Source organism: Bufo gargarizans, chromosome 7, assembly GCF_014858855.1.
Source record: "Bufo gargarizans isolate SCDJY-AF-19 chromosome 7, ASM1485885v1, whole genome shotgun sequence".
Lineage (NCBI taxonomy): Eukaryota > Metazoa > Chordata > Amphibia > Anura > Bufonidae > Bufo > Bufo gargarizans.
Genome location: NC_058086.1, coordinates 102,907,015 through 102,921,659, shown reverse-complemented (window position 1 = coordinate 102,921,659; position 14,645 = coordinate 102,907,015). Strand labels below are relative to the sequence as shown.

The following is a 14,645-nucleotide window of genomic DNA, read 5'->3' as shown; positions in this document are numbered from 1 at the left end:
TGGTGGTCTTTTTTTCCTCCTCTAAAACTTAGACTCGTCATATGGGGCGAAAAATACAGTATATCACTAGCTGCGCATGTGCTGGTAAAGGCACATGCATGCAGCTAATAAGTATTGTTAAACTATTGTCTCTGTTGTCCAATAGCTTAATATGCATAATTTTTGTTTTACATGAAGGCCTCCTGCCGGGGATGGAGGATTCAGTGGCCTCCATTAAGTTACACTGGGGGCTGGAAACCAGCTCATGCGCAGTCTGTCCCCAGTGTAACTGAAGGGAATCCTCCATCAGCGGCCATGTTCCTTATCGGAGCTCCAGCACTTGAATCAAGGGACCTGTGTGTAAACATGAATTGTGCATATAAAACTGACATCACAACTGATAGTTTAATAATCAGAAGGTATTCAGCTAGTAGTATAAACTGGCCAACCCTTTAATAACTCTGCCTCGCTATCAACGTGCTTATGCTCTGTACATACCAGACCGTGTGCAAAGTTCTCGGCACCGACCCCTTTCACATTTGTGCAGTCACGTGATGCTATCGTATGAGAAACTCTTACTAGCTGTACAGCTGTGGTGACATATTAAGACATCTGAAGCTGTGACTACAATTTGTATCCTATTGCGTTGGGGGAATTGTTTGTATATCTTATGTCTTTTGTGTTTTTCTACATTTTAGTGGTATTGGCTTAGCTCTGTGTCGGAGGCTTCTTTCTCAAGATGACCAGATCCACTTATGTTTGGCCTGCCGAAGTATGCATAGAGCTGAAGCTGCACGTTCTGCCCTTCTGTCTTCTCACCCGTCAGCTGACGTCAGCATCGTTCAGGTTGATGTTGGTAGCATAAAATCAGTATTGCAAGGAGCAAGGATTCTTACACAAAGGCAAGTATAAAATGTATGGACGTTCATGATAGACAGTGGGCGAGAGTTTTCAAAACTGGTATAAAGGAAAACTGGCTTAAAACGTTCAGGACCTATTACGAGTATACTCGTCATGGAGCACTGCTACTTAGCGCTTCATGACGAGTATACTCATCATGGCATTAAACTGTCACCATGGTGACGGCGCTGAGACCCCGGCTGTTACACACAGCCAGGCACCCAAGGTCAATTCAGACCTGCGGTTTGCAGCACTTTCTGTAGTTTCTGATCCCCCGCGGTCCCGGACTTTAAAATGCCCAGGCATCCTGCTTCTCAGGCATCCTGCTGTCCATGGTGCTGAACAGATCTGTGCTAAAGGAAGAGATCTGTTCAGACAAAGTGTAAGTGAAAAACAGTACAATACACTATATGGTGTACTGTACTATACAGACATCAGACCCACTGGATCTTCAAGAACCAAGTGGGTCTGGGTAAAAAAAAATGTAAAAAAAGTAAAGATAAAAAAAAAAAACACTGAATCGAAATTGAAAAAATAAAATACACTACACATTTTAGGTATTGCTGCGTCCGTAACGACCTGATCTATAAAACGGTCATGTTACTTTCCCCACATGGTGAACGCCATAAAAATAAAAATAAATTAAACTGAGTAAATTGAAATTTTGCCTTCCTTACTTCCCCAAAAAGTAATAAGTGATCAAAAAATGAGCCCTTACATGAGACAATGGCCCAAAAAATAAAAAATAAATAGGAGTCTCAGTCTATGGAGACACTAAAACACTATTTTATAAAAAAAAAATTTTTTTCAAAAATGAAATCATTGTGTAAAACTTGTATAAAAAAATGTATACATATTAGGTATCGCCGTGTCCGTGACAACCTGCTCTATAAAAATACCACATGATTTTATTAATTTTTTTCTTTGTTTCAAAAATAATGATATTGTCTAAAACTTACCTAATATGTATACTTATTAATTTATGTATCGCCGCGTCTGTATCGACCAGCTCTATAATGATATCACATGACCTAACCCCTCAGATGAACACCGTAAAAAAATAAAAACTGTGCTAAATAAACAATTTTTTGTCACCTTACACCACAAAAAGTGTAATAGCAAGTGATTAAAAAGTCATATGCACCCCAAAATAGTGCCAATCAAACCGTCATCTCATCCACAAAAAATGAGACCCTACCTAAGATAATCACCCCAAAACTGAAAAAACTATGACTCTCAGACTATGGAGACACTAAAACATGATTTTATAATTTTTTTTAATTTTTTTAATTTTTTTTTAAATGAAATCATTGTGTAAAACTTACATAAATAAAAAAAATGTATACATATTAGGTATCGCCGTGTCCGTGACAACCTGCTCTATAAAAATACCACATGATCTAACCTTTCAGATGAATGTTTTAAATATCAAAAAAAAAAACTGTGCCAAAAAAGCTAATTCTTGTTACCTTGCCTCACAAAAAGTGTAATATAGAGAAACAAAAAATCATATGTACCCTAAACTAGTACCAACAAAACTTCCACCCTATCCTGTAGTTTCTAAAATGGGGTAAATTTTTGGGAGTTTCTACTCTAGGGGTGCATCAGGGGGCTTCAAATGGGACATGGTGTCCAAAAAAACAGTCTAGCAAAATCTGCCTTCCAAAAACCGTATGGCATTCCTTTCCGTCTGCGCCCTGCCGTGTGCCCATACAGCAGTTTACGACCACATTTGGGGTGTTTCTGTAAACTACAGAGCCATAAATAATGAGTTTTGTTTGGCTGTTAACCCTTGCTTTGTAACTGGGAAAATATTTTTTGAATGGAAATCTGCCAAAAAAGTAAAATTTTGAAATTGTTTCTCTATTTTCCATTAACCACCTCAGCTCCCCTAGCTTAAACCCCCTTAATGACCAGACCACTTTTTACAATTCTGCACTACACTACTTTCACTGTTTATTGCTCGGTCATACAACTTACCACCCAAATTCATTTTGCCTCCTTTTTTTCTCACTAATAGAGCTTTCATTTGGTGGTATTTCATTGCTGCTGACATTTTTACTTTTTTTGATATTAATAACATTTTTCAAATAAAACTACATTTCTATATACATTTTTCTCTAAATGTATTATTATACATGTCTTTGATGCAATAAAAATGCAATAAGTGTATATTTATTGGTTTGGGTAAACATTATAGTGTTTGCAAACTATATTGCAAAAATGTGAATTTACGCACTTTGACTTTCTGAGCACCTGTCATGTTTCCTGAGGTTCTACAATGCCCAGACAGTAGAAACACCCCACAAATGTTTCGGAAAAGTAGACACCCTAAGGTATTCACTGATGGGCATAGTGAGTTCATGGAAGTTTTTATTTTTTTGTCACAAGTTAGCGGAATTTTTTCTTTTTTTCTTACAAAGTCTCATATTCCACTAACTTGTGACAAAAAAAATAATATTTTTTTACATGAACTCACCATACCCCTCATGGAATACCTTGGGGTGTCTTTCTAAAATGGGGTCACTTGTGGGGTATTTATACTGCCCTTGCATTTTAGGGGCCCTAAAGTGTGAGAAGTAGTTTGGAATCCAAATGCATAAAAAAATGCCCTGTGAAATCCTGAAAGTACTCATTAGAATTTGGGCCCCTTTGCGCACCTAGGCTGCAAAAAAATGTGACACATGTGGTATCGCCGTACTCGGGAGAAGTAGGTCAATGTGTTTTCGGGTGTATTTTAACATATACCTATGCTGGGTGAGAGAAATATCTCTTGACAACTTTGTATAAAAACAATTAAAAAGTTGTCATTTACAGAGATATTTCTCACACACAGTATGGGTATATGTAAAAATACTCCCCAAAACACATTGCCCTACTTCTCTGGAGTATGGCGATACCACATGTGTGACACTTTTTTGCAGCCTAGGTGCGCAAAGGGGCCCAAATTCTAATGAGTACTTTCAGGATTTCACAGGGCATTTTTTACACAGTGAACCCATTTTGGAAAGAAGACATCCCAAGGTATTCCGTGAGGGGCATGGAGAGTTCCTAGAATATTTTATTAATATTTTTGGGCACAAGTTAGCGGAAATTGATTTTTTTTTTTTTATATATTTTTTTTTTTTCTTACAAAGACCCATATTCCTCTAACTTGTGGCAAAAAAAATTTTTTTTTTTTTTACATGAACTCACCATACCCCTCACGGAATACCTTGGGGTGTTTTCTTTCTAAAATGGGGTCTCTTGTGGGGTATTTATACTGCCCTTGCATTTTAGGGGCCCTAAAGCGTGAGAAGAAGTCTGGAATCCAAATGTCTAAAAAAATTTACGCATTTGGATTCCGTGAGGGGTACGGTGAGTTCATGTGAGATTTTATTTTTTGTCACAAGTTAGTGGAATATGAGACTTTGTAAGAAAAAACAAAACCAAAAACTAGTTCCGCTAACTCTTGAACTCTTGCAAAAAAAATAAAAATCTTCTATGAACTCGCCATGCCCCTCAAAAGTGATCTTTTTAGCGCCGCAGCGATTTTACGGTGTTTTTGCAGTGATCAGAAAAAATTATAATTCTGTCACTGTGGTGGGGCGGACTGAACGCAAGTGTGCGCACAAGATCAGGCTTGATCGGGCGAACACTGTTTTTTGTAGAGCCTATAGAACATGTCCTATTCAAAACACATACGGACATCTGAATGGAGCCTTACAGGGGGGGGGTGATCAATGACGGAGTCTACAAGGAAGGGGGGGGGGGGGTGTAGTGTAGTATCGTGATTGGTGCTACTTACAGAGCTGCCTGTGTCCTCTGGTGGTCGATCCAAGCAAAAGGGACCACCAGAGGACCAGGTAGCAGGTATATTAGACGCTGTTAACAAAACAGCGTCTAATATACCTTTTTGGGGTTAAAAAAATCTCATCTACAGCCTGCCAGCGAATGATCGTCACTGGCAGGCTGTAGATCAACTCGTTTACCTTGCGATCCTGTGAGCGCGCGTTCACAGGAAATCTCGCGTCTCACCGATGCGTCAACGAGGAATAACCCAGCCGCCCGCAGGACGCATCCCTGCGCTAGGCGGTCAGGAGGCGGTTAATTCTTGTGGAACACCTAAAGGGTTAACAAAGTTTGTAAAATCAGTTTTGAATACCTTGAGGGGTGTAGTTTCTAGAATGGGGTCATTTTCGGGTGGTTTCTATTATGTAAGCCTTACAAAGTGACTTCAGACCTGAATTGGTCCTTGAAAAGTGGGTTTTTGAACAGTTCTTAACAAATTCAAGATTTGCTTCTAAGCCTTGTAACATACCCACAAAATAAAATGTAATTCCCAAAATGATCCAAACATGAAGTAGACATATGGGGAATGTAAAGTAATAACTATATTTGTTGGTATTACTATGTATTATAGAAGTAGAGAAATTAAAACTTGGAAATTTGCATTTTTTTTTTTTTTTTTTTTTTACAAATTTTGGGTATTTTTTTATTTATATTTTTTTAGAAAAATAAATATATATTATTTTTTTACTTCATTTTATTAGTGTCATGAAGTACAATATGTGACGAAAAAACAACAATCTCAGAATGACCTGGATAAGTCAAAGTGTTTTAAAGTTATCAGCACTTAAAATGACATGGTCCTGAAGGTGAAAATGAGCCCGGTCATTAAGGGGTTAAGGACTGTTAACATCACTGTTATTTTTCTATTCTTTTTATTTTGTTTAAAAATAACGTTTTTCTAGCCCGTTATGCCAAGTGTGCATAACTGATGCAGAGGATATTTTTTTTTTTTTTTTTTTTTTTAATGAAAAATAACTGATGTCGAAGCAGCCAATTGGATTCCACCTTTAATTTTTCAAAGCTCCTTTACAAAATGAAAGATGGAATTTGGTTGCTAGGGGCATCTAAGCCACTTTTGATAAATATTGCCCAGTGTGTTTTCCAGTAATAGGAGCTTTTTAAAAAGTGCATATTGGATTCACAGAAATGGGTTCTCTCCTTGTCACTTTTTGTATCAGCTAAGCAGGAGGTAACTTGGTTACAGGCTATGGTGTATTGTCGTGCCTAAATATAAATGGGGTCATTTATCAAACTCGTGAGAAGTAGAACTGGCTTAGTTGCCCATAGTAACCAGATTCCACCTTTCATTTTTGACAACTCATTTGGAAAATGACATGTGGAATCTGATTGGTTGCTATGGATAACTAAGCCAGTTTTACGTTACAACAGTTCGATATATGACCCCAAAAGTCTTTTAAACGCCTCCTTTTAGTTTTCAAGTAAATCAGAAATAACAACGAGGGAAATTTCTCATCTGCCTGCACCTCTTTTGTGGCGTATTTACATTTTTATTTTTTTGCCATAGTTACATAGTTAATACAGTTGAAAAAATACCCCTTCAAATTAAATCAAGCGTTGGGTGGGGAAGCAAATCCCAGAAAGGAAGTGAGACTGTACTGTCTGTACACCTTTTCATAAGCATTAATGTCATTTACTTTGACGCTTCTGGAGTCTGAACTTTTTCTTCTCCAGTCGGAGGCAGTGCCCCCTTTTTTGAGGGTGTTTTGTATGGAACAGCTTTTCACTATATTCTTTGTATGGCCCATTTATATATTTGTATGCGTTTATCATGTTCCCCCTTTGAGGTCTCTTCTCAAGACTAAAATATTTACATTTATTTAACCTTTTGTCATAACTAAGACGCTCCATGCCCCTTATCAGTTTAGTCCAGGGTGGATAAAAATCAATGATTTAAAAAAATTATTATTTTTTTTTTTAGATAAAATGCTTTTTGAGGAAAATGATATTACCATACAAGGGTTATTCCATCATGAAATAAGGGTTTAGTTTTTTAATTATGTAGAAAAAGGCTGTATATGTTAAATTTTTGGGGAAAATAAATTCTGTTATTCCATTCACAATGTCATGCTCTTCCAGAGGTTTTTGTAAGATTATTGTGCAGTTTCTCTGCCGACAAGATATCATCACAGATGCTTGGTTTACTTTTGCAGTTCTCAAAACTGAATTTGACTCAGCAGAGATCACATGCCTCTTCTTCACAGCAAAAATGTTATAATATGAACAGAGTTGAGAAAACTACCTTAATCCTAACTTCTACAAACCTATGCATACAGAATCAACCTAATCAAACTAATATGCAAAGTTGTTATTCTAAAAATCTTCATCTACTTGCATATTATAAGTTATACCAGCAAGAATTAGTCTTTATGTAGAAAACTATGATTTAAATCAAGCCTTACTGACTAGTGATTTTAAATTGTGATTTTAAATAAGTTTGATTTTAAATCAAATCCACCCTGGTTTAGTCGCTCTCCTCTGTACTTTTTCCAGTTCCAAAGCATCCTTTCTATGTACTGGTACCCAGAAATGACAATATCCTGGTAGCCTTAGAATGCTTATTGACATTGTGTGCTGTTATTTAGTCTATGATCTAAAAGGACACCCAAATCCTTCTCTACAAGTGACTTTCCCAGTGTTCTATCCCCTAGGACATATGAAGCACAGAGATTATTACTGGAGATAAGCGAATTTCATATTTTGAATTTCGTTCACACTTAGTTTGTTGGTTAAAGGTGAACTGCGCTATGGATTCTGTTACCACAGACCATAACGCAATTCTGTGACTGAATGCATAACGGAATGCCTTTAGAGGCATTGCATTATTCATTCCGTCATAATAGAAGTCTATGGGCTGCAAAACTGGTCCTTTCCGTTTCCATTATGCAGGGGAGGACTCATTCTGTCATAGAATTGCGTTATGGTTTGTGGTAACAGAATCCATAGCCCAATTCACCTTTAACCAATAAACGAAGTGTGAACGAATTTCAAAATATGAAATTCACTCCTCTCTAATTATTACTACCAAGATGCATAACTTTACATTTATCCACATTGAACCTCATTTGCCAAGTTAATGCTCAGTCACTCAGAGTATTCGAGTCAGCTTGTAGTTTTTGGACATCTTTCTTAGGCTACTTTCACACTAGCGTTTTTTGCGGATCTGTCATGGATCTGCAAAAACGCTTCAGTTGCAATAATACAACCGCATGCATCCATCATGAATGGATCTGGTTGTATTATGTCTTCTATAGCCATGACTGATCCATCTTGAAAACCATTGAAAGTCAATAGGAACGGATCAGTTTTCTATTGTGCCAGATTGTGTCAGAGAAAATGGATCTGTCCCTATTGACTTACATTGTGTGCCAGGACGGATCTGTTTGGCTCTGCTTCATCAGGTGGAGAGCAAAACGCTGCAGGCAGCTTTTTGGTGTCCGCCTCCAGAGCAGAATGGTGACTGAATGGAGGCAAACTGATGTAGTCTGAGCGGATCCTTTTCTATTTAGAATGCATTAGGGCAAAATTGATCAGTTTTGGACCACTTTTGAGAGCCCTGAATGGATCTCGCAAACGGAAAGCCAAAACGCTAGTGTGAAAGTAACCTTAGACTGTACAGCAACAAATTTTGTCACAAGTTATGTCGCCCTCACTACTTAACTCAAGGGGGTGGGGTCAGCGGGCCAGACATGTGTATCTTAATTTTCCCCTGTTTTTAGGTGCAGTTGAAGACATAAAGATTTCCCTCTAACACATGAACAGCTGATGGATGACACCTAATTTATGACAAGGCCTGCGCCTTGTCATAAAGTACAGTCGTGGCCAAAAGTTTTGAGACTGACACAAATATTCGTTTTCACAAAGTTTGCTGCTAAACTGCTTTTAGATCTTTGTTTCAGTTCTTTCTGTGATGTAGTGAAATATAATTACATGCACTTCATAAGTTGTTTTCAAAGGCTTTTATCGACAATTACATAACCTTTATGCAAAGTCAGTATTTGCAGTGTTGGCCCTTCTTTTTCAGGAACGCTGCAATTCGACTGGGCATGCTCTCAATCAACTTCTGGGCCAATTTCTGACTACTGGCAACCCATTATTTCATAATCACTTCTTGGAGTTTGTCAAAATTTGTGGGTTTTTGTTTGTCCACCCGCCTCTTGAGGATTGACCACAAGTTCTCAATGGAATTAAGATCTGGGGACTTTTCAGGCCATGACCCCAAAATGTCAACGTTTTGGTCCCCGAGCCACTTAGTTATCACTTTTGCCTTATGGCACGGTGCTTCATCATGCTGGAAAATGCATTGTTCTTCACCAAACTGTTGGAAGAAGTTGCTGTTGGATGGTGTTTTGGTACCAGTCTTTATTCATGGCTGTGTTTTTGGGCAAAATTGTGAGTGAGCCCACTTCCTTGTATGAGAAGCAACCCCACACATGAATGGTCTCTGGAAGCTTTACTGTTGGCATGACACAGGACTGATGGTAGCGCTCACCTTTTCTTCTTTTTGGTGGTATTTCATTGCTGCTGACATTTTTACTTTTTTTGATATTAATAACATTTTTCAAATAAAACTACATTTCTATATACATTTTTCTCTAAATGTATTATTATACATGTCTTTGATGCAATAAAAATGCAATAAGTGTATATTTATTGGTTTGGGTAAACATTATAGTGTTTGCAAACTATATTGCAAAAATGTGAATTTACGCACTTTGACTTTCTGAGCACCTGTCATGTTTCCTGAGGTTCTACAATGCCCAGACAGTAGAAACACCCCACAAATGTTTCGGAAAAGTAGACACCCTAAGGTATTCACTGATGGGCATAGTGAGTTCATGGAAGTTTTTATTTTTTTGTCACAAGTTAGCGGAATTTTTTCTTTTTTTCTTACAAAGTCTCATATTCCACTAACTTGTGACAAAAAAAATAATATTTTTTTACATGAACTCACCATACCCCTCATGGAATACCTTGGGGTGTCTTTCTAAAATGGGGTCACTTGTGGGGTATTTATACTGCCCTTGCATTTTAGGGGCCCTAAAGTGTGAGAAGTAGTTTGGAATCCAAATGCATAAAAAAATGCCCTGTGAAATCCTGAAAGTACTCATTAGAATTTGGGCCCCTTTGCGCACCTAGGCTGCAAAAAAATGTGACACATGTGGTATCGCCGTACTCGGGAGAAGTAGGTCAATGTGTTTTCGGGTGTATTTTAACATATACCTATGCTGGGTGAGAGAAATATCTCTTGACAACTTTGTATAAAAACAATTAAAAAGTTGTCATTTACAGAGATATTTCTCACACACAGTATGGGTATATGTAAAAATACTCCCCAAAACACATTGCCCTACTTCTCTGGAGTATGGCGATACCACATGTGTGACACTTTTTTGCAGCCTAGGTGCGCAAAGGGGCCCAAATTCTAATGAGTACTTTCAGGATTTCACAGGGCATTTTTTACACAGTGAACCCATTTTGGAAAGAAGACATCCCAAGGTATTCCGTGAGGGGCATGGAGAGTTCCTAGAATATTTTATTAATATTTTTGGGCACAAGTTAGCGGAAATTGATTTTTTTTTTTTTATATATTTTTTTTTTTTCTTACAAAGACCCATATTCCTCTAACTTGTGGCAAAAAAAATTTTTTTTTTTTTTACATGAACTCACCATACCCCTCACGGAATACCTTGGGGTGTTTTCTTTCTAAAATGGGGTCTCTTGTGGGGTATTTATACTGCCCTTGCATTTTAGGGGCCCTAAAGCGTGAGAAGAAGTCTGGAATCCAAATGTCTAAAAAAATTTACGCATTTGGATTCCGTGAGGGGTACGGTGAGTTCATGTGAGATTTTATTTTTTGTCACAAGTTAGTGGAATATGAGACTTTGTAAGAAAAAACAAAACCAAAAACTAGTTCCGCTAACTCTTGAACTCTTGCAAAAAAAATAAAAATCTTCTATGAACTCGCCATGCCCCTCAAAAGTGATCTTTTTAGCGCCGCAGCGATTTTACGGTGTTTTTGCAGTGATCAGAAAAAATTATAATTCTGTCACTGTGGTGGGGCGGACTGAACGCAAGTGTGCGCACAAGATCAGGCTTGATCGGGCGAACACTGTTTTTTGTAGAGCCTATAGAACATGTCCTATTCAAAACACATACGGACATCTGAATGGAGCCTTACAGGGGGGGGGTGATCAATGACGGAGTCTACAAGGAAGGGGGGGGGGGGGTGTAGTGTAGTATCGTGATTGGTGCTACTTACAGAGCTGCCTGTGTCCTCTGGTGGTCGATCCAAGCAAAAGGGACCACCAGAGGACCAGGTAGCAGGTATATTAGACGCTGTTAACAAAACAGCGTCTAATATACCTTTTTGGGGTTAAAAAAATCTCATCTACAGCCTGCCAGCGAATGATCGTCACTGGCAGGCTGTAGATCAACTCGTTTACCTTGCGATCCTGTGAGCGCGCGTTCACAGGAAATCTCGCGTCTCACCGATGCGTCAACGAGGAATAACCCAGCCGCCCGCAGGACGCATCCCTGCGCTAGGCGGTCAGGAGGCGGTTAATTCTTGTGGAACACCTAAAGGGTTAACAAAGTTTGTAAAATCAGTTTTGAATACCTTGAGGGGTGTAGTTTCTAGAATGGGGTCATTTTCGGGTGGTTTCTATTATGTAAGCCTTACAAAGTGACTTCAGACCTGAATTGGTCCTTGAAAAGTGGGTTTTTGAACAGTTCTTAACAAATTCAAGATTTGCTTCTAAGCCTTGTAACATACCCACAAAATAAAATGTAATTCCCAAAATGATCCAAACATGAAGTAGACATATGGGGAATGTAAAGTAATAACTATATTTGTTGGTATTACTATGTATTATAGAAGTAGAGAAATTAAAACTTGGAAATTTGCATTTTTTTTTTTTTTTTTTTTTTACAAATTTTGGGTATTTTTTTATTTATATTTTTTTAGAAAAATAAATATATATTATTTTTTTACTTCATTTTATTAGTGTCATGAAGTACAATATGTGACGAAAAAACAACAATCTCAGAATGACCTGGATAAGTCAAAGTGTTTTAAAGTTATCAGCACTTAAAATGACATGGTCCTGAAGGTGAAAATGAGCCCGGTCATTAAGGGGTTAAGGACTGTTAACATCACTGTTATTTTTCTATTCTTTTTATTTTGTTTAAAAATAACGTTTTTCTAGCCCGTTATGCCAAGTGTGCATAACTGATGCAGAGGATATTTTTTTTTTTTTTTTTTTTTTTTAATGAAAAATAACTGATGTCGAAGCAGCCAATTGGATTCCACCTTTAATTTTTCAAAGCTCCTTTACAAAATGAAAGATGGAATTTGGTTGCTAGGGGCATCTAAGCCACTTTTGATAAATATTGCCCAGTGTGTTTTCCAGTAATAGGAGCTTTTTAAAAAGTGCATATTGGATTCACAGAAATGGGTTCTCTCCTTGTCACTTTTTGTATCAGCTAAGCAGGAGGTAACTTGGTTACAGGCTATGGTGTATTGTCGTGCCTAAATATAAATGGGGTCATTTATCAAACTCGTGAGAAGTAGAACTGGCTTAGTTGCCCATAGTAACCAGATTCCACCTTTCATTTTTGACAACTCATTTGGAAAATGACATGTGGAATCTGATTGGTTGCTATGGATAACTAAGCCAGTTTTACGTTACAACAGTTCGATATATGACCCCAAAAGTCTTTTAAACGCCTCCTTTTAGTTTTCAAGTAAATCAGAAATAACAACGAGGGAAATTTCTCATCTGCCTGCACCTCTTTTGTGGCGTATTTACATTTTTATTTTTTTGCCATAGTTACATAGTTAATACAGTTGAAAAAATACCCCTTCAAATTAAATCAAGCGTTGGGTGGGGAAGCAAATCCCAGAAAGGAAGTGAGACTGTACTGTCTGTACACCTTTTCATAAGCATTAATGTCATTTACTTTGACGCTTCTGGAGTCTGAACTTTTTCTTCTCCAGTCGGAGGCAGTGCCCCCTTTTTTGAGGGTGTTTTGTATGGAACAGCTTTTCACTATATTCTTTGTATGGCCCATTTATATATTTGTATGCGTTTATCATGTTCCCCCTTTGAGGTCTCTTCTCAAGACTAAAATATTTACATTTATTTAACCTTTTGTCATAACTAAGACGCTCCATGCCCCTTATCAGTTTAGTCCAGGGTGGATAAAAATCAATGATTTAAAAAAATTATTATTTTTTTTTTTAGATAAAATGCTTTTTGAGGAAAATGATATTACCATACAAGGGTTATTCCATCATGAAATAAGGGTTTAGTTTTTTAATTATGTAGAAAAAGGCTGTATATGTTAAATTTTTGGGGAAAATAAATTCTGTTATTCCATTCACAATGTCATGCTCTTCCAGAGGTTTTTGTAAGATTATTGTGCAGTTTCTCTGCCGACAAGATATCATCACAGATGCTTGGTTTACTTTTGCAGTTCTCAAAACTGAATTTGACTCAGCAGAGATCACATGCCTCTTCTTCACAGCAAAAATGTTATAATATGAACAGAGTTGAGAAAACTACCTTAATCCTAACTTCTACAAACCTATGCATACAGAATCAACCTAATCAAACTAATATGCAAAGTTGTTATTCTAAAAATCTTCATCTACTTGCATATTATAAGTTATACCAGCAAGAATTAGTCTTTATGTAGAAAACTATGATTTAAATCAAGCCTTACTGACTAGTGATTTTAAATTGTGATTTTAAATAAGTTTGATTTTAAATCAAATCCACCCTGGTTTAGTCGCTCTCCTCTGTACTTTTTCCAGTTCCAAAGCATCCTTTCTATGTACTGGTACCCAGAAATGACAATATCCTGGTAGCCTTAGAATGCTTATTGACATTGTGTGCTGTTATTTAGTCTATGATCTAAAAGGACACCCAAATCCTTCTCTACAAGTGACTTTCCCAGTGTTCTATCCCCTAGGACATATGAAGCACAGAGATTATTACTGGAGATAAGCGAATTTCATATTTTGAATTTCGTTCACACTTAGTTTGTTGGTTAAAGGTGAACTGCGCTATGGATTCTGTTACCACAGACCATAACGCAATTCTGTGACTGAATGCATAACGGAATGCCTTTAGAGGCATTGCATTATTCATTCCGTCATAATAGAAGTCTATGGGCTGCAAAACTGGTCCTTTCCGTTTCCATTATGCAGGGGAGGACTCATTCTGTCATAGAATTGCGTTATGGTTTGTGGTAACAGAATCCATAGCCCAATTCACCTTTAACCAATAAACGAAGTGTGAACGAATTTCAAAATATGAAATTCACTCCTCTCTAATTATTACTACCAAGATGCATAACTTTACATTTATCCACATTGAACCTCATTTGCCAAGTTAATGCTCAGTCACTCAGAGTATTCGAGTCAGCTTGTAGTTTTTGGACATCTTTCTTAGGCTACTTTCACACTAGCGTTTTTTGCGGATCTGTCATGGATCTGCAAAAACGCTTCAGTTGCAATAATACAACCGCATGCATCCATCATGAATGGATCTGGTTGTATTATGTCTTCTATAGCCATGACTGATCCATCTTGAAAACCATTGAAAGTCAATAGGAACGGATCAGTTTTCTATTGTGCCAGATTGTGTCAGAGAAAATGGATCTGTCCCTATTGACTTACATTGTGTGCCAGGACGGATCTGTTTGGCTCTGCTTCATCAGGTGGAGAGCAAAACGCTGCAGGCAGCTTTTTGGTGTCCGCCTCCAGAGCAGAATGGTGACTGAATGGAGGCAAACTGATGTAGTCTGAGCGGATCCTTTTCTATTTAGAATGCATTAGGGCAAAATTGATCAGTTTTGGACCACTTTTGAGAGCCCTGAATGGATCTCGCAAACGGAAAGCCAAAACGCTA

At 37.6% G+C, this 14,645-nt stretch overlaps 1 protein-coding gene across 2 annotated transcripts in view; it reads left to right on the top strand.

Annotated features, from left to right (window-relative positions):
- HSD17B7 (hydroxysteroid 17-beta dehydrogenase 7) overlaps positions 1-14,645 on the top strand; it is a 221,178-nt gene that overhangs the window by 37,361 nt on the left and 169,172 nt on the right. For both annotated transcript variants that reach the window (XM_044301943.1, XM_044301942.1), the window contains exon 2: positions 678-881. In XM_044301943.1, coding sequence (XP_044157878.1) covers positions 678-881 — 204 coding nt within the window. The remainder of the gene's footprint in view (positions 1-677; positions 882-14,645) is intronic.